Consider the following 20249-nt stretch of genomic DNA (forward strand, 5'->3'; position numbering starts at 1 on the left):
AGAGGTCTATTATCTGGGTTCTCCTGCCCTCTGACCTGCTCACCCACCCTGAGCTCCTTCCCTGAGCCTTCCTGCCCTCAGGTTGCTGGCTTGTGGAACCTGCCTCTCCCACACACATCCCTTGCTGTTATGGAAGCTGAAGCCTCATGGGAGAAAAGTTCTTCCTTCCTGAATTCCTGTGAATGAGAGCCAGCCACCACCAGGGAGGGAACAAGGGACTCCCCTGCTCCCCAGTTCCTCTTTCACATTGGGTTTGCATCACCTCTGATATTCCCCACCAATCCCTCCACTGCCACCCCAACTGCTTCCCTTTCAGCCCTCTGGCTCTGCAGAGAGGTGTTAAACCAACCAGGTTGACCAAAGGCTTAAGACCACAGGAAAGTCTTTTTTGGAGGACCCCTAACTGGCTGAGACATGGCTTCCTCTCAGAGCCCAGGGCCCTGGCCTCCTGCATGGATTCCCGAGGAGAGATACTCATGCTCCAAAGGAAGTGTCCTCACTGCCTGCTCTCCTCCTCCACTGCCCTGCCTTCCCTCCTGGATCAGGCACCTCCCACGGTATCGGGAAATCTTTCACACGCTGTTCATTATAACCCTCCACCTGGTGACGGGCCCCAGCACAGGGCCTGGCCGGGGTCGGTGCCTGTGAACATTCATTCCTTTCTGCCTCACCCCCAGAAAAATATGGCCGGGAGGCCTGGGGCCCTAACCAATGTTGTTAGCTGCAGCCCAGGTCCACTGGTCTCCTCCTCTGAGCTATGTTGGGGTCCTGAGAAGAGCTTGGACAGGATGATGAGATTAGTTAACAGGCTGAAGAAGGCGACCCAACCTTGGTTAATTCCAACTAATTAGGAAGGGCTGGCTGGCTCTTTGCTCTGCAGCTCCATAACCTGAGGGAAATGTAGGTGGATCTGATAATTCCACGAGGCTGCATGTCACTCACATTCCCTGCAGTGCTGAACTAATTAAACCAGCAGTGTTCACCCAGCGCTGTGAAGAGGCAACCGCTCAAATGCAGCGCCACCATGGGGCTAGACTCTCCAGTGAGCTAAACCTACAAACCTAGAAAATAACCTAAAAATGGTTTGAAATGTGTTGAATTCCCATGTAACTCTTCATGGCTTAGGGCCTACAGTGGATTCTTCAGAAGGAGATTCACTGCCTTGAACTGAAGTGCAAGTGCCAGATTCTGTCCATCTGGTCCTCCCATCTCTTAAGAGAGGGTGGCTCTTACCCCTTCCCACATCACCTGTTGAATCTTCATCCCCAGCACAGCCAGCTTTAAACTAGAGAACATTTACGTGAAGTGTGGAATGTAATTGGGGTAAATGTGTGAACTTATTCCAAAATGTCATTAAAATGAACAAAGGTGATATAGTTTATTATCACTCCCTGATCTATTTGGAAAGGCTAAGAGAAAGCAATACATATTCAGTGTATAAATCAAATCTAAGAACGTGCCCCAAATAGATGAAGTTACGGATAAGCTATTTAACGCCTAAAACAGGCTAAATGATTTCAAGGATCCCTTTTCTGGAATAAATTTCTATTTCACACTAAGTGGAATGCACGTAATAGGATTCCACAAAGGACTCCCTCCCCTGCCTGATACCATCTGGTCTCGACTGCTTTGGGTTTCCTTTCAGATTCAGAACATGTGTTCCCCTCCTAAATTATAGGTTCCTGCAGTCATGACCAGCTTAGAAAACAGGTCCGAATCCCATGAGTGTCACTTCTTACTAGGGTGATATCTCCTGGGGCACCTTCTCAGTGGGCTGGCTGGTGGTAGTGTGGGTCCAACTCAGCTGTAGGCAAATACACAGGCCATTCCAGGGATTCACACACCATGGCTCTTTTTTCTGTTCACAGGCTGTCTTCGACTGTGTGGTCACCTCTTTGAAAAATGTCTTCAACATACTAATTGTCTATAAGCTCTTCATGTTCATCTTTGCTGTTATCGCAGTTCAACTTTTCAAGGGCAAGTTCTTCTATTGCACAGACAGTTCCAAGGACACAGAGAAGGAGTGCATGTAAGCGCCACCAGCACATACCACTCACTTTCTGCTAAAGTGTGTTCTGCCAAGGTCCACTCAACCCTTTACAGATAGGTCTTTTCTTTCTCCCTTTCTTAAATCCATTCCTCTTTTGGGAAAAAAGGCAAAATAAGAAGTTGCTACATTTTGAGTGAGTACCTCTTTTGTGTCAGACATGGAACATAGCATTTTGCATCAGGTTTTAATTTTAAATCTTTCTAATGACCTTTTGAGATAGGTTTTATTTGGACATTATAGGTGTGGAAGCCTAAGCACAGGAAGTTTAAGGAAGTTGCTCAAGGTTATACAGTGACTAGTGAAAGGATTAGGATTTAATCTTCCATGTCTGTTGGGCACCAAATCTCATTTTTATTCCATGATAATACACTGCCTTAATAAAATCCCCCCTTGCTTGCGTTTGAATGCTGATAATTACTACTGTACATTATCGAAGTCCCTAGAATTTCTTTGCTCTTCCATGAGCTATAGTGAAGAGGTTCTGGTTCACTTCTGCTCTGGTTTTAGAGGAAACTATGTAGATCATGAGAAAAACAAGATGGAGGTGAAAGGCCGAGAATGGAAGCGCCATGAATTCCACTATGACAACATCATCTGGGCCCTGCTGACCCTCTTCACCGTCTCCACAGGGGAAGGATGGCCTCAGTGAGTGATTGGTTTGGCTTGGCATGCTTGTCTATGAGCTGGGCTAGGGCCATGTGTTTGCCTTGAGAAGTTGATTTGAGATAAACAAGGCTAACCCTTTGTTATCGTACCAAGGAAAGTAAGTGGTTATGAGTAGGTGAGACGGGCAGGAGAGAGGAAGAATGAAAATCCTTCAAGCAGGAATCAGGAGGGAGCTGGCGAAGTCAGGGAAATATTTGAAACACAGTGTTTCAGCCCATGATCAAGGAGGTGAATAGAGCCATCTGATTCCTACAGAACAAATGAGTTTTGAACAGCTCTCCGCACCGCACCGTGGGAGAGTCCCTGAGGATGCTTTTAGACAGATTTATCCTCCGAGTTGGCCCTGGACATGAGGGTCAAGGGTTAAGGATGAGGTGGCAGAACCCAGAGATGCTTTCTGTGGTCATGCCTCACATGTCAAAGACAACAGAATGCAGTTTTTATGCTGCTCGTAGCTGCAGGCTTATTTTTTTTTCAGAGACTTGGCAGTAACCAAGACACCACTTTCTGGTGGCAGCAAAATGCCAAAGGGAAATGCAGGAGTCTCTTGGCACTTTATGACATCCTCAACTGTAAAGTAATGTCACTCTGGTGTTTAGGAGTTGGATGCATGATGGCACCGGGGCTAGAAAGAGCAGTGGACTGGGGGTCACTGGACCTCCACCAGCTTGGTTGTGGAGCCCCAAATTCACGGAGGACCCACCAAGTTTAAAAAGTCAGATAAGAAAGTACAGTAGATGGCACATCTGCTGACGAAGGCTTGAGTCACAGCAGCTGCCAAGATCGCCGTCCACCATCCGTGCCCTCTCACTCTGTCCCCAGAGTTTTGCAGCACTCTGTCGATGTGACAGAGGAAGACCGAGGCCCGAGCCGCAGCAACCGCATGGAGATGTCCATCTTTTACGTGGTCTACTTTGTGGTCTTTCCTTTCTTCTTCGTCAACATCTTTGTGGCTCTCATCATCATCACCTTCCAGGAGCAAGGGGACAAGATGATGGAGGAGTGCAGCCTGGAGAAGAACGAGGTGAAACGAGGGGTCTGCAGTGTAGGGCAGGGGTGGCTCTGGAAAGGACTCTCAGACCAGCAGTGTTAGGAGGAAGACAGAATGCTCTCCACCTTACTGTGAATTAGAGAGAGAATTAGGGGGAAATGAATTCGCCAGTCATTAAATAAATGTTTTTGGAGTGTCCGCTCTGTTTAAAGCCCAGGTATGAGACACAGAGAACTGGGAGGGATGTAAGGTGTTTCAGATGCGGCCCCTACGTTTATGTGGCACATCATCTGGGGGTGGGGGTGAAAGACGTGTGCCAACATTATAACCTTAGCACATCTCCTTCCCTTCCTGCATCCCTCAGTGGTGTATATTTGCTGTAAGGGCAGGGAACCTGTCTAACTTATTACTGCTTTTGTGGTAACAAGTGTAGTTCTGGCACATTGTTTGTATTCCTGGAACTGAACTAGAAATTGGTAGAGTCTATAAGAGAAATGCAAATAAAGAGCTATGGGAATGCACAGAGAGATAGATTTTTACTTCTGACTGTGAGCTTCCTGCCCGAACATCTAAGTCTTGTGCTGTGTAAAAGGACATTACTAATAACCATCAAGTCCTTACCACATGGGACTGAACCCTTCTAGTTCTGTGTATTCACTTAAGGTGACACCTCACCTGTAGCTTTGTCCAGATAATTTCTTTTGCTGCTTTTACCTCTGCTTGCCCAGCCCTAGCCTCTTCTCACACACCGTCCTCTTCTTCTAGCCATCTAACAGAGAGCTCACCAGGTTTAGGGACTCTGAGCTTGGCTAATCAGTGTGACTCTCCTGCAGAGGGCGTGCATCGACTTCGCCATCAGTGCCAAACCACTCACCCGCTACATGCCCCAGAACAGGCACACCTTCCAGTACCGCGTCTGGCACTTCGTGGTGTCTCCATCCTTTGAGTACACCATCATGGCCATGATCGCCCTGAACACCATCGTGCTGATGATGAAGGTGAGAAGGTGGTGGCTGGGAGGTACTCGGGCAGGCTGAGCCTTGGCAACTGTCCCCTCGCAGGCACTTGTGTGTGTGCCCGAGACACTGAGAAAACACTCCAGCTTACCCGTCTGTTGCCTCCTCACCTACTTTTCCATCGTGGAATTTCTCTTTCATCTTGTCTCCATCAACAGCCCAGCCTTTGGGTCTTTGGGGCAAAATGCAGTGAAATATATAGTAGCAGTCCAGGAACTCTGAAAGCAAAGGTTGGTGATGGCAATCACACGCACACAAGGGTGGAAGTGTCAGGAGATGTAGATGATCATGGGGTTCTAAAAGAGAGTCGGAAGAGGTTTTTAATACGAAACGGTAATGTAATTAACTCTAGGAAATGTTTCTGCCCCTCTCACCTTCAGCTCTAGGAAGACTGGTCATTTTGCTAATAAGACCTGTGTTTTCCTCTGTTTTGTTTTGCTCCATAGGATGTGTGCTTCTCCTCTCTAGCCCTAGATGACTGTCCTCCTGCATCATGCACCAGAACGTCCCCCAAGGGCAGGGACGCGAGATGGCCAGCCTCTCTCATGGACCCTCTCACCTTTAGGGGTTTGATTCTTTCCTCTTTTCTCTTCCTGGCAGTACTACTCTGCTCCCTGTACCTATGAACTGGCCCTGAAGTACCTGAATATCGCCTTCACCATGGTGTTCTCCCTGGAATGTGTCCTAAAGATCATTGCGTTTGGCTTCTTGGTATGTCATGGAATTGATCCCGGCATCATTCTTGTCTTCCCTTCTGTTTGGGTACATTCCCAGCCTTTGTTGGAAGGGAGGGTGGTCACCGCTATTCCAGAAAGGGTTCGCACACCTGCCCACCTAATTGTGGGCTTGTTTCGACTGCTCAGAAAACTGCCATAGAGACAGGATGATGTGTGAGGGTGTTAGGAGAAAAGACAAAGAGAACCAGATCCCCAGCTCTGTACCCATCTAGTCATCAGCTCTGTTCTTGTCAAAGTCTGTCAGTTGTCAAGGGGCGACGATCATTGAGTCTTACTAGAACTTAGTAAGATTTATCTGTCAGGAAGAGCAAAACGAGGATTGGACTAATAAATCTGAGTGCTTATTTACTGGTGAAAGGTTTAAAATCTTATAACTCAAATGGGAAAATATCTGTCCCGCTTAGCCTCAAACATAGCAAATAATAGATTTTACCTAGTAGTCCTCCTCCCTTTAGTTACATGAAGAGTAATTTCTGCCACTAAAAATAAATGTTTAGTACTTAAGCTTTCAAAGGCTAATGGCCTTTAAAGTGTGTGTATGAGAGAGAGAAAGAGAGAGTAAGTAAGTGTGGGGTCGGGGGGGGGGCAGTTTCTGGAATTGGTTTGGGGAGGGTTGGGTTGAGTTTTTCTGGCATGAGTCCTCCTTCTACTTCTCCTCAGCTACTAATTATAGTTGTTTGGCAGATTCTCGCATCTGCTATCAAGAGTGTTAAGCAAACCTAGCCCTTCACTTCAGTGTCGTGTCAACAAAATAATCCTCTCTGCCACCCTTGGCTCAGTGTTTACAGTGAGATCAGTGGGCTGCAGATAAACCCACCCAACAGCTGTTTCATACTTATTTTGTGTGTGAGCTACCATTTCAAATTATATGTATATGGCTTTCCGTGCAATAAGAGAAACTCAGCTGATTATCTGACTATGGGTTTGTCTGGCGGCAGCTTGAACAGGGACTCTGGCCTCGGCTTGATGGTTGTGAGTGTTGATGGTGGGGATTGCTTCTGGTTTCCTGGTGGTTCTTTGAAAAGTCATTGATTTGATGGTTTGGGGAGGAGGGTTGAAGGGAACCCATTGCAGGTGGCTGTATTGTTGTTGTTTGACTCCCTTTTGAGTCTTGGAGAAATAAAGAAAAGTAAACTACCAGCAACAAAGATGCCATTATAATACAGTCTGGCCCTGAGCAGGAGGAGCAGGGGGTGGGGGAAGCCTGTGTAAAAACAGGGAAAGTTTTTCTCTGCATCTTGATTATTTGCATGTCGGATTGACGTCATCTGTGACCGAAGTCCCCAGTTCTGTGTCAAATTATGGTGAATGCCGAATACATGCTTATGGGCTTAACTAGATGATTCGGTCCCAAAGCCTGCCTCCTTCCCACCTTAACCCCCGTATTTTCATTCAAGGTCTAGAAGCATTGTCACACTATAAAAGGCACCACTAGTCCCGAATAAGTCTTTTCACTGATACAGTACTGTAGATTTTCAGAACGCCCTAATATATACTGTTTTGTCAGATCTTCTCAATGACTCTGAAATAGGCATGGCGGAAGCTGTCATTATCGTTGTTGTTGTTATTTTAAATGAGGAAATTGAAGTTCAGAAAAATTGTGTCACTTTCTGAAGATTGCAGAATAAAAGGCCGTAGAATTGGAAAGTGGAGTGGGAATAGAAAAGGAAGGAAGAGGAAAAAGAAAGAGGGAGAGAATTGACATATATTGGTTGTCTACTAAGTACCAAAAGCTTTATGTATTATTCATTTTAGCTTCATAAGAACTCTATTAGATGGCCATTATGGTTTTCTTCTTATACGGATGAGCTAGGGCTCAAGAAGATTCAGTACTTTGCACAAGGTTACTAAAAGGCAGAGCCAGTGTTCAGATCCTGGTCTCTCTGGCTTCAAAGCCCACACTTTGTCCACCATAATCTACTAGTCTGTACTATGCTATGCTGTGCTCTACCATACTGTATTGTAAGGCCTCCTCTACTGGAATCTAGGGCTTCTGTCCCCTGAGAGCTAGTTTTATATTCTAGCTCTTATATAGGGACCTAACCAAGAATTAGGAAGCTCACCCCAGGTTGGTAATAGGAGAGCACTGAGAATTGAGGGACTCAGAGACTCAACTTGACCCCACTCCTGAGGTAGTCATCCTTAACAACAGTGAGTTTGTGAGGCTGTGTGCTTAGTTTCTGTACATGCCTGGCAGGTGCCTGTGACTTTGGAATCCGACAGGCCTTTCTAAGCCTCAGTTTTCTCATTCATAAAAGGAGGATAACAATAGCTGCCATATAGCCTTAGATACTGTGTGTGTGTCCCATGAGGGCGTATACCTAAGGTGGCTAGTCCTGAATAGGTGCTCATAAACGTACCTTCTCTCTCCCCAGGACATTTCTCTCTTTATCGCCTATCTCTACCCATTCTTCTTGCTAGCCCTACCAGTCAGTAATTTATGAGGTATTTATCACTACCTACTTAGAGCATCCATGGGAGGAGTACATGAACTGAAAGAATGCCAAGGGAGGACCTGGCGCAAAATCTGGCATGTGTAGCAAGGATTCATGAATGCCAGTTGTGGGGATGGAAGAGGGTGTGTTTTGCAGTGCTCTGAGGGTCTCTTACAGGAGGTGCCACCCAAGGGCAAGTGGGTAACGTTTGGGAGTCCCAAGCGTTCTGTTTCTTTTAAGGAATATAGTCCAAGGTCTGTTTTCACCGGAGCACTGGAAATGGGAGCAGAACCCATTTTCTCTATTAAGCTTAATGTTGGCTGGCTGGTGCCTTATCCAGGTCCTTTACTTCTTCATTTCCTTTAACCCACTCATTCTATTACTGCTTCCTTGTATTTTATTTAGTTACACCTCCTCAGAAGGTGTAACGGAGCAGGGAAAGAGGGGAAAGATGAGTTTGTTCATCCTACTGCCAATCAGAAGTTGGTGTGAAAAGGCTCAGTGGAGTTAGGAAGAGATTTTTGACACATCTTTGATCTTTAGTCACTTAGGACATCTCTGTGACTTTTATTGTTAGTTGAAAGTCAGAATTGTATATTTATAGGGTCACATGATCCTATATAAATAATAATTTAAAAGTTATAGAAAACCTTAGAGTAATACTGTAAATAATTTTATTGTCTTGTAGGTGACAATTATGATCTTTCATTTTTGGACATCAAAATGTTCTAGGCCACAAATCTCTTTCTTACATATTTTTATGTAATATTACATTAAAAAATCTTACATTTTTCTAATGTAGCTTTTTAGTGACAGCTTCAAAAACAAGGTCCCCAAATAGTGATGAAACTGCTTCCCAAATGAGAAACGCTCATATTAGTGAAGGAAAAAACAGCATTTTTGGTTAGAAATAGGAAACTAAAGCCAAAGTTAGAATGAACTTGTCCTGGAATTGACAAGTTTTAATTCCAAGTGACAAAGTTATGTCATGAAAGATGTCTTTTTTTCCATTTTCTCCTGTGTTTTCTTTTCTTTTTTTCCTGATGCTCCCATGGCTGCATTCACTTGGCAGAACTATTTCCGAGACACCTGGAATATCTTTGACTTCATCACCGTGATCGGCAGTATCACAGAAATTATTCTGACAGACAGCAAGGTGAATGGCTCCTTGATCCTTCTCTTTAGGCTTGGCCCTGGAGTTGCATTAAAAAAAAAATTCTCTGCACATTCAGTCCATTTTTAGCTCCACAAACCCAATGTGCAGCCCCCTATTCACTTCCTCATTCCTGAGCTTTTGCCAGAAAATGGGAACATTAGATGGTGCTGGATCTCATGGAAGGCTTGGTCCCATTTGCACGACTCAGATAGCAGCCATCCAATGGGGGTGAATGGGATAGAGGGCCCAGGAGAGGCCGAGTGTGCACAGTGTCCTGCTAGATTCTTTGGGAGACACAAAAGAGGCACAGGGTCTTCGCCCTCAGAGTTGTTAGACCTGAACTGTTTCCCTGAAATGGTTCACCCTAAGGAAGACTTGGAGAGTTCATCACAAGTCTTTGAATATTGGAGGGCCGTCATGTGCAATAGAGATTGTTAGGTCTGCCCTCTGGCATCCAAGTGCAGAGTTAGGACCACTTAGAGAAGACTGGGGAGGCCAGTTTTATCGGTTGTATATGGGGCATCCGTCTGTGGTACTTCCATGCCCTCCTTCTGGGAGTAGAGGGCAGGCCTGGGGAGGCTCTGAGAGATGGTCCCCACTGGCCCATCAGCTGAAAATGGGGTTAAAAACAAAAGACAGCATCCATGTTCTATTCTATGATCTGAATGAGAGATAAATACACAAATACCAGTGCTTAGATGTTCTAAATGACCATAATGTCACTAATGATATGTTTCCTTTTGATCCACCAGCTGGTGAACACCAGTGGCTTCAATATGAGCTTTCTGAAGCTCTTCCGAGCCGCCCGCCTCATCAAGCTTCTGCGTCAAGGCTACACCATCCGTATTTTACTTTGGACCTTCGTGCAGTCCTTTAAGGTAAAGGGCACAAGCTCCTGCCCTCTGAGGGTTGCAGCGGCCCTGTCACATCAGACAGCACACCAGGCAGTGCAGCATGATTCCACAAGTCCCCTCACCTCTGGGCATGGGCGTTTGTCAGAAGCATTAGATAAACACAGCAGTTCTTAGTTACAACACAACTTGGCCAGGCAGCGATTAGCTTATGACTAATTGGCTAGAATCTCATGCTAAAAGATCACCCCAACTTTGTAACTCAGTTACCTTCTCTGTCCACTGAGGCAGGGGGCTCGTTTTGTGAGGTGTGCTCCCTCCCAAGGTATTTCAATATGCCCTGAGCAATCCCATCCACGGACAGAGCCAGCCACCTGTAGTCACATATCCTCTGCATTTTTCAGGGATTCGTCAGTGGCTTTATTTCACAGAACGGTTTTTCAAAGGACTCCTTGAGTTGTGTTTTATAACAAGATGATTCATACCAGTCCCACCCATGTCATCATTAGTGTGTATTTCCTGAACCACTGAATATATGCCATGCTAATGGTTACCTCTGCATCCCACAAACCAGTAGGGTATCTGGGCAAGGTTAATACGGTGAGCTTCTTTTGAATGATCTCATGGAGCCATACAGAGAGGTACATGTAATAAACAAGTTAAAAATTGATACCTGAGATCCACTTTAATGGCAGAGACTTCCAGTAAAAGAAGTTTTCCAAACATATTTCAATATCTTCAAGCTCTAGCAAATATAATTAGTTTGTTTTTCAGCTTTGGGGGACATCAGTGCTGCTCAGAAGCCTACTATTTTCCTCCTATAAAAAAGAGTCTTACAATGAATGTACTTTAAAAATATAGTTGATGAAATTGATTCAAAGATGAAAAATCATGAATTTATTGAATTGCCTTCTTTATTTTAATTGTTTGTGCATTTTAATTACAAATTGAACTAAAGAAAGCTTGTCAGTGAATTCATGGTTTCTTGTCACTTGAAAGGGACTTCATGCCACACCATCATGACTGATTTACTTCTTCAGCAAAGTCCTGGGGATCTGAGATGGGAGGCCAGTTGTAAGGATGCTCAGGGTCGCACGAGCAACCTTGACATTTTTATTGGATTCAGATAATTGTTTGTTGCTATGACTCCCACAGAGGTGTCACCTCAATGAAAACTATTTCTCCAAAGCTCAATAACAGGAGAAATCAAAAACCTTAGCAAGAATTTACCATTTGAGTCTCGGGTGGATCTGGATTTAGAATTTGAAACACAAGATGGTCTTAAAATCTTCTTATAGAGGCCTGTGCAACAAGTTACAGTTGTTAGTGAGTCTCTTAAGAAATATGTGTCAGCCTGTCATATTCTCATGATCACTGATTCTCTGTAGAAGTGTATACTATCGAGGGCAAAGAAAAGCATGTCAAAAATTGATGACCAAATGGTTGGCTTATTCCAGTGAATAGAGAGAGAACAGTGAAGACAGCTGAATCTGCCTCCAGGTGACACTGTGATGGATGGGTGCAGCCCTGAGACACAGTGTAGAAGTTGTTTTCCTGAAGCTGGTTTAATAAAGGCTGCCTCTGCGCATACACAGCAGAAAGTAACACTGTGTAAACAGCGTTGCCCCTGCCTCTACCTTCCCCAGCCCCACCCTGAGCATCACCCAGTTCTCCACCACTGACCCCTACTCAGTTCTTCTGTCTTCCTTATTTTGTGTTGGAATTTACAACATGACAAGAAGAGAGATCAGGATGACTGTTTGGTCCTCTCCTCAAAGCTGGGAGAGAAACCTGCCTCCCTACTCTTTCCTTTCAGCAGATGGTGTCTTCACCTGCCCCCTTGGGATGTAGTCGCTCCTCACAGATCTTAAGAATCAGCACTCCACTGGAGAAGGGATTCTCCCACCAACTCTCAATTGCCTTTTTTTATACATTTATTTATTTATTTATTTATTCATTCATTCATTCATTTATGGCTCGGGTCTTCATTGCTGCGCAGGCTTTTCTCTAGTTGCGGTGAGCGGGCGCTACTGTTCGTTGCGGTGCGCGGGCTTCTCATTGCCATGGCTTATCTTGTTGTGGAGCACGGGCTCTGGGCGCACAGGCTTCAGTAGTTGTGACACGTGGGCTCAGTAGTTGTGACTTGTGGGCTCTGGAGCGCAGGCTCAGTACTTATGGCGCACGGGCTTAGTTGCTCTGCGGCGTGTGGGATCCTCCCGGGCCAGGGCTTAAACCCGTGTCCCCTGCATTGGCAGGCAGATTCTTAACCACTGCACCACCAGGGAAACCCCTGTATTGCATCCTTTTTTTTTTTTTTTTTTTTTTTTTCTGCGGTACGCGGGCCTCCCACTGCTGTGGCCTCTCCCGTTGCGGAGCACAGGCTCCGGATGCGCAGGCTCAGCAGCCATGGCTCACGGGCCCAGCCGCTCCGCGGCATGTGGGACCCTCCCGGACCGGGGCATGAACCCGTGTCCCCTGCATCGGCAGGCGGACTCTTAACCACTGCGCCACCAGGGAAGCCCCCCTCTATTGCATCTTAATGTTAGTCTTTATTCAAGTTGTAAAAGTCTCCCAGGGCTCTTCATTTAGTTAGCTCTATTGATAAGCTCTGCCTGGTTCATGCAGTCTGAAAGCCTTCAATTGCTCTCTGGGGAGTTGTGCTGTGCACACTCGAGAGAGAGTGGAGACTTGGAGTTGCACAAACTGCCAGGGAGGCTTCCTGGGTGGTAAAGCAGAGGGGCTTCCATGTCAGCACTGAGATCACCCCAGAATTATAATGCCCACCCTGGCCTCCAAACCAGACTGCCCTGTGTCTCCATCCTCTCCCAGCCACCAGGGGCAGTTCCCTGCCTCCTGTCTCTTCCACTCGCCCTTTCACCCCCATCAGTAAAGTGTTGTCATCCCAGAGTGACAGTTAACTTGCACAGTATGGAATTTTGTGCCATGTGGCTTCATGGCAGGGTTTTGTGATGGCTCACACTTCGAAAGCCTTTTTGGAATTTTGCGTGACACAGAATGAAAGGTCAGGACGCTTCAACATCGGAAAAAGATGTTTCATCAGAGCTTGAAGGAGCCTGCTAGGAACTGACCAGCAGCTGAGGCCCCAGCCATTTCATTTTGCTTCCAAATGCTCCGTTATGGACCTCACATTGAGCGAGGGTTGGGAAGGGTAATACAGGGATTTGGGAGCCAAAGCTAGATGCTTGCTGTGTAAGTTGCATCACAACTGCTCAGGTTATTAATATTCTGCATACAGAGTGGGATGAATCCCAATCCCAAGAAGTTTTCCCAGCTCTCCCTTGGATATATGGGCCACACACTTGTGGGTCAGGGAATATTCTCGACAGAGGGGAAATTACAAGCCTCTCTGGGGCCACCGGCTTACATATCTGTCAGAGGATGTGGACATCTGCAAAAGTATGGAATCCCCAAATAGAACATCCCGGGTAAATAGAGAGCCCCAGCCCTGTGTTTCAAGTCAGTCTCAGGACAAGAGACTGCCCGTGCTGCAGGTTGTTGACCCTGGAGCTGCCTGCCTTTAAATTCATGGTCGTGTCTCTGCTTTCCTTCCAGGCCCTCCCCTACGTCTGCCTTCTGATTGCCATGCTTTTCTTCATCTATGCCATCATTGGGATGCAGGTGAGAGGGTGCATCAGGGTTCTGGTGGGGGACAGTTGTTGCCCAGGTTGTCTCTGGCTTTCTAGCCTCAGCCTACAGGATTGAGATCCTTTCAAGAATCCCTTCTTGCCCTGAGGCTCACTCCCAAGATCTTGTTGCAGTATGACCTTGGGCATTCACATGTGCAGGGTTCCCCACTCGGGTTGCCCAGGTGGCCAGGGTGGTCTGATACAGGGGCTTCCTCTGAGGTTGTCAGGTCATGGTGCTGCCTCATAAGCAGCTGGACTCCAGTGAAGATGACACCGCCGTTCTTAGCCAGAGGGGTTTCCCCCACGAGGCTAAGGATAGGGTGAGGCTCGTTGATGATCCATATCTCAGGACCCTCCCATATTTGAGCCAGACCTAAAAGAAGGTCAGGTGGTGGTTCTTCTGCAGACAGCAACACAAAGTGTATGCGAGTTACATCCCAAATGGCTGAGATTGATGCCCTAAGACCCACCACTGGGAAGAGCTCAGAGTTCCTGGCAGTGTGCCCAATCCTCAGGAAACCCAAGGGCCACATTCCAGCTGATGCCTGTCAAAAGACCACGCAGCTCGCTGGATGGTTCTCCTTGGTTACCACATCCTTTCCAGTTTCGGAATTGAGAAGTGGATGAGGTTCCCACCCTGGGTACTTATGCAGGTAACCAGAAGCCCGCTGAGCAGAAGAGGCCAAAAGATCTTTCAAAGGCAGCTGTCATTTGTGGTGGGTGAACTCCTACCCTAAACAACCAGCAGCACATCCCATGCACCTGTCTAGTTGGACACACAGGCTCTCTGCTGGGCTCCGAGAGGCTGATTTTCTGACTTGGAGATTTGGAGACTAAACCCCAGCGTAGGACCTCAGCCAAGTGGGAGTTTCTGCAGTCAGGTGGTCTGGCTGCCTTGAACGGCCAGCTGCCTTCTCAGTGGTGGCTGCCATCTGGAGCCACTGCACGCACCCCCCAGGCTTGACATGTCAGCAGCCCTTTCGAGCGCTTCTCTGAAACGTCTTCTTTTTGTTCCTCTCTCTTGCCTGCACTTCCAAATTTTGTTCATCTTCTGATCCCATTACTGGAGAGTTTTGTTCTCCAAAAATACAATAGAATGTCAAGTGTCAAAAAATGTGAGATCTGGTTGAAAAGTAATGAGTTCTCCTTCACAGAGGATATTTCGGTAGAGCTTTAATGATGATGTCAGAAGTGGGTGCAAGCTGAATCCCAGCTGAAGTGGAAGATTGGCTTGATGACTTCTATTAAGTCCATCCAAACTCTCAAATATTTGATTCTAGAATTAAAATGTTCTTGAATGGCCAAATGAAACTTGATTAAATTAGGGTTCTTTTTTTTTTTTTTGGTCCATGCTTAAAATAGTTCTTATCCCCTTTTCATCTTCCAGCAAAATAAACTAGAACAACACCATCTCTAATACTAACCCGTTAGTAATACTACTGATGATGATGATAATACCATTTACCATCACTTGAATACCTGAGTGTTCCAGACACTGTGCTAAATAGATATTCTTACCCACTCCTGCCTCCCTTTCTCTCCCTCACTTTCTCTCTCTCTCTCCCCCTGCAAATATATATATTACACACACACACACACACACACACACACACATACACACACACCACACACACAAGATACATTTCTGATGTATTCAGGAATGATGTGAAAATGTTTATATGTGGGTTTCATCGTCTCCACTGTTGCTTAGCGTGGTTAAGTAACTTGTAACATACTCAAGATCTCAGATAGTAAGTGGGAGAGCTGAGTTTAAATCTCAGCTCTGTCTGCTCTGCAGCCCATGTTCCTACTGCACTGCAAGTTCTCTGCACTGTCTCTTTTCCCACCAACAAGCAAATACAAGTATTTCTCTGACCCTTTAGTGGGAGATAGGAGTTCTTCAGTTGTGAAATTGCGATATTTACAATAACCACAATGTGTAATAATTTATTGCCCTTAGACTTATTTCCAAAAAATAAGATCACTGCTTCCATTCCACCAAGACATGAATGCCATTCCCACTGTGACTTACCTTTAGCTGGCCATCTTCATCCTGTCCCATGACGGAGACCCCACACCACACACAAAGCAGACACCTAGCTTGTACCTAGAAAGGTTGTGTCTCATACAGTCATAACAAAGCAGAGGGAACCACACAAACAGAAAAGCAAAAGGAAAGTAGACAAGCATTGGAAAGATATAAATAGCAATAGGAGGTATCTGTGAGAAGCACCATTATTCTGAACTTTCAAGGGCTTCTTAGAAGAAGAGAGCTTTGCAGAGAAATCTGAAGGTGGAAGGAAGGAGTAACTTGCTGGGTTTGGGAGAGTCCTGGAGCTACAGGCTTCCAGTCTCAGCTCCACCACTGACCAGCTGTGCAAACTTGGTCAAGTCACTGAACCTCTCTGGGCCTTGACCCCATCACCGGTGCAGTAGAGGAGTTGGATAGATAGCTTTACAGATCCCTTTTAGTTCTAAAGTTCTGTAATCCCAAGTGAAAGAGATTTAAGCCTATACTTTCATTAAGTGTTCCGATGGGTCTCATCAAACCTTCTTTCTCTTCTGTACCCTTTCCTTTTGATGTAGGAGATTTGGGTTAATGACAAGGACTAAGTGAAAAGCTTTTTACAAAGGTGGAAAAACTTAAACACCACCTTCATAATAAATATACATTATTGGCTTGAGAGTAGTTCCTTGACTATTACAGACATAACTTTTGTAAAGTCACAGTGTGCCCTCCAGCTAGTTCACGATTGGGTAAGGTATTCAAGAATGTCGTAAAGAGGAAGACTAATGATGGCTTCAGGAGTGTCACAGGGAGGAAGTACACTGTAAGTTGTGTGTGTGTGATGAATCAGGGATACATTATGGATTTTGAGTTAAGTGGGTGTAAAGAAAGACAGAAGGGGATGTGAACATGGGCAAGGATATATGACAGTTTCCTCCTGGGGCATCCAGAACTAGGTTTGATTGTTTGGGTGGGATTTTTTTCAGTGCTACTATTTGTCTGACTGGGGGCCCTCAGCCTTATCTCCCTCCTTCCCTTCCTCCCCAGCACTGCCTAGCTTGCCACCTCCATTCTCCCTGAGAGACAAGTAGTATTTAGGTTTTGAAAATCAGCGTTGAGAACAAATTCCCCAAGCAGGTGTCAGTGGGAGCTGTTTGAGCAAAATAGCAGAGACTGTTCCTCAATTGCACATTCTAGACACTGTTGGTGTGGGGGGGAAATGTGTTCCATTTAGCACATATTAGGTAAACTGAAGTAGGTTAAATACAGGCTGAAAATAATCTCAAAAGGCCAGAAAAGTGACCTGTAAGCCTTCGGTTGTACAAACATTGCTTCGTGAGAGTAGATCCTGAGATCTGAATCATGTCTGGGGAGGAAAGTGCACGTGTAAGGGCACCCTTCCCATCTAGAGAGACATGGGATCGACCTTGGATCCAGACAGCACTGTGTCCGAGAGCTCATCATTATTCACTGTAGATAAAGATCTCTGACTTTTCCCTCTTTTTTTCACATGAAGTTGCACAGTGACCTCATTCTAAGCCCAGAGACCCACAGCAGATTAGTTAACTCACTCTATAGCCAGATCTGCCCAAATCCGTTTTCTTTTTCCTTTTCCAAGTATCCAGTTTTCCAGACTTTCTTCATCCTATTGGCCTGGACTTGGTGTGTGTTCATTCTCATGGACTCTGGGTTATAGATGTATCACACTTCTGAGATGTGACTCTCTGGATGGGAACATATCCAAGGAAGATAGAGATACCCCTCTCTGACTTAAACTGCTTGCAAATTCCAGGGCAGCATCTGCCTATTTATCCTTTATAAGGGATAAATCACATCTTGTGCAAATACAAGTGTTCTCACCATTACCAGCTGAGACAGGAAAAGGTGGGGGGTAACTCGTTCCCTGCATGCCTATTATAGGGTAATGTCTTTGACGGACTGCTTGAGTACCATAGTGAGTAGGTATCATGGAAATAAAAAGACCAGATTAGGTGTGGGAGGAACTACATCTAAGCAGAATGGCTTTCAAAGATCTTGCCTTCCGTGGTCCTTGCAAGCATTCATCCTCTTGGCTTCACTGGAGAATATAACTCTTCCCGCATATCAGGCCAAGAACGTGGGGTCTACCAGCCTCCCTGGGTTTTGAGTTGTCTGCTTCATGGTTAGGCCAGTGGGAGGAGCCACGCATGTGAATTCACCAAGCCTGCAGGTGCATCTAATATCCTGCGCTGGACACATCCCACTGCTCAATAATGCTCAGGGCTTTCTGTTGTTTTTCTCATCCAGGTCTTTGGAAACATAAAATTAGATGAGGAGAGTCACATCAACCGGCACAACAACTTCCGGAGCTTCTTTGGGTCCCTCATGCTACTCTTCAGGTACCTGGATCCGTAACTGTGGTGGCTGGAGCTCTCCTGTGAGAGAGAAACAGTCGGCCTGCCTCTTCCGCCCGTTCCCCTTTGTCTCTGCTCACTCTGCTCCTATGAGGATAGACAGTGAGATGGGGGCGGAAGCAGGGGCAGGACCTCCGAAAAACTGCTCCGATGGCTTGACTTCTTTGACTCAGTAGTCAGTTTGCAAAATGCAGTTTCAGCACATCCTCCAGGGCTTTGAGAAGGGGAAGGTGAGGATGGATTGCAGGCCAGATTCCATTTAAGGGCTGAAACCACGGATGACCAGGTTTACGTGGGGTCTTAGAGAGTCCCACTGCCCTCTCTACCACTGTCAACAGAAGATGGAGCAGTGGGTGAGGTGGCAGAGCCCAAGAGAGACCTCACTGGTGCTCCATCGCACTCGAAGGAGGCTGAGCATGAGAGGAACCTAGATGGGTGAGTCGGGAAGAGTGCTGAGGAGAGGCTAGGACACGCAGACCTGCTGCTACTAACCGAGTTGTCTTTTGGGCTCAGGAGTGCCACGGGCGAGGCCTGGCAGGAGATAATGCTGTCGTGCCTCGGGGAGAAGGGCTGTGAGCCTGACACCACCGCACCCTCAGGGCAGAGCGAGAGCGAGCGCTGTGGCACCGACCTGGCCTACGTGTACTTCGTCTCTTTCATCTTCTTCTGTTCCTTCTTGGTGAGCGGCGGTGTGCTCTTGGCTTGAGATGTGGCCCAGTCCCCCCACTCTGATAAACAGACGAGAGGTTCGCGTCGGTGTACGTTCCGCCACAAGCCCCAGCCCGTGATGAGCAATAATAGGTCCTCCTCAAGGAGGCTCTTGGAGGCCAGGGTGGGTGACTTTCCATGGCTGAGAGATGTCTCTGCTGCTTCTAGGCGAGGACTGGGGGAGAAGAACTAATGAGGGGAGTAGGTAGGGTTCCGTGGGTAGGGTATTGAATATCACGTTGAATCGGTTGTGACCCAGAGGGAATCTTTCTCTTCTGTATCTCCGGTATTTTATCTCACAAGCAGGGTTCAGAATCTTTCCTCTCTCTTTTGGAGACCTTTGAACTGTTTGAGAAAACGTACTTTGAAACTGTAAGGGGATAGCATTAATCAGAATAGGATGATGACAGTATACAATGTAATAGATGCGCGTCTCTCTTATGTCGCTATGTTTGGTGACAGTTGGCCAGCTTGGTAGACATGAAAGGATATGACTGCTTTGGGCGTTAGTAAATACTGAGTCATATACGTGCCACACGCCCACCTATAAAATAGTGCGAAGCCCTAGGTGCCTTCTTAATTCTTTCTTTGGGAGAAAACATGGCTCGGCCCAGCAGCATCCAGAAACCTCCACCCTGCACAGTGACACCAGCGGTGATGGGCAAGGCGCTACCGCATCACTGAAAGGGTCAGTCTGGCGTTTCTGGCCACCCTGACGTCCCTCAGCCCAGCTTCACTGCTGGTGCCACCGGCTGCACGAAAAATCTAAAACGAAAGCAGTGCCACTTAAAAGTGGTCCGCTTCATGGCTGGGAATCCCAAAGTGAATTATTTGGTGTCCAGGAATTTCTACCTCTTTAAAGTGATCCCAAGGGGACTTGCCATGTGTCCAGCTTTCAGGTGTGGGGAAGTGGCTAACAAAGAGACTGGTAAGGGTGGTGGGCAGGCCGATGTAGCAGGGGTTGAACTGACCGGAGACTTGGGGAGCCCACATTGGCCTTGTTGCCGTTCTAGCCTTGGCCAAGGCACCTTCCCATTTGTGACTTCTGTAAAATGGGAAGAAAAAGTACTTGCTGATAAGAGTATTATTGGTATAGTGAGCTTATACGTGTGTTCCTTCTCATGGATGTGAAAGGTTTTTTGATGAAAAAAGAACAGAAAATATTATCTTATTTAGAACTAGGGAAGTATAGTCTATAATGAAAATACCTGCCATGAAATTTAGAATGATGATATAAATTAGAGTTTTTTATTTATTCATTCCTGTATTCAGTACTTTCAGCACATTTTTACTGAGTGACCATTAAAAGGTTCACACTGAGCTAGACACTGGGGTGAAGCCGTCAGTGAGTTTCAGTGCATCCGTCACCTAGAACTGAAAGGTGAAACTCATACAGGAGTATCAGCGCTTACCATAGGGGGAAGTGGAGCATATAAAAGGCCATGCAGGGCTTCCCGGGTGGTGCAGTGGTTGAGAGTCCTCCTGCCAATGCAGGGGACATGGGTTCGTGCCCCGGTCCGGGAAGATCCCACATGCCACGGAGCAGCTGGGCCCGTGAGCCATGGCCGCTGAGCTTGCACGTCCGGAGCCT

At 46.4% G+C, this 20249-nt stretch overlaps 1 protein-coding gene across 3 annotated transcripts in view; it reads left to right on the plus strand.

The window, feature by feature from the left end:
• Positions 1-20249, plus strand: part of CACNA1E (calcium voltage-gated channel subunit alpha1 E) — a gene marked incomplete at its 3' end in the record, with an annotated part of 302403 nt that overhangs the window by 256806 nt on the left and 25348 nt on the right. For all 3 annotated transcript variants that reach the window (XM_081225453.1, XM_081225454.1, XM_081225455.1), the window contains 10 exons: positions 1869-2029; positions 2558-2695; positions 3539-3740; positions 4541-4705; positions 5324-5434; positions 8968-9051; positions 9804-9929; positions 13476-13541; positions 17844-17935; positions 18464-18629. In XM_081225453.1, coding sequence (XP_081081579.1) covers positions 1869-2029; positions 2558-2695; positions 3539-3740; positions 4541-4705; positions 5324-5434; positions 8968-9051; positions 9804-9929; positions 13476-13541; positions 17844-17935; positions 18464-18629 — 1311 coding nt within the window. The remainder of the gene's footprint in view (positions 1-1868; positions 2030-2557; positions 2696-3538; positions 3741-4540; positions 4706-5323; positions 5435-8967; positions 9052-9803; positions 9930-13475; positions 13542-17843; positions 17936-18463; positions 18630-20249) is intronic.

The sequence above is a fragment of the Mesoplodon bidens genome (genome assembly GCF_964165515.1).
Source record: "Mesoplodon bidens genome assembly, chromosome: 2".
Lineage (NCBI taxonomy): Eukaryota > Metazoa > Chordata > Mammalia > Artiodactyla > Ziphiidae > Mesoplodon > Mesoplodon bidens.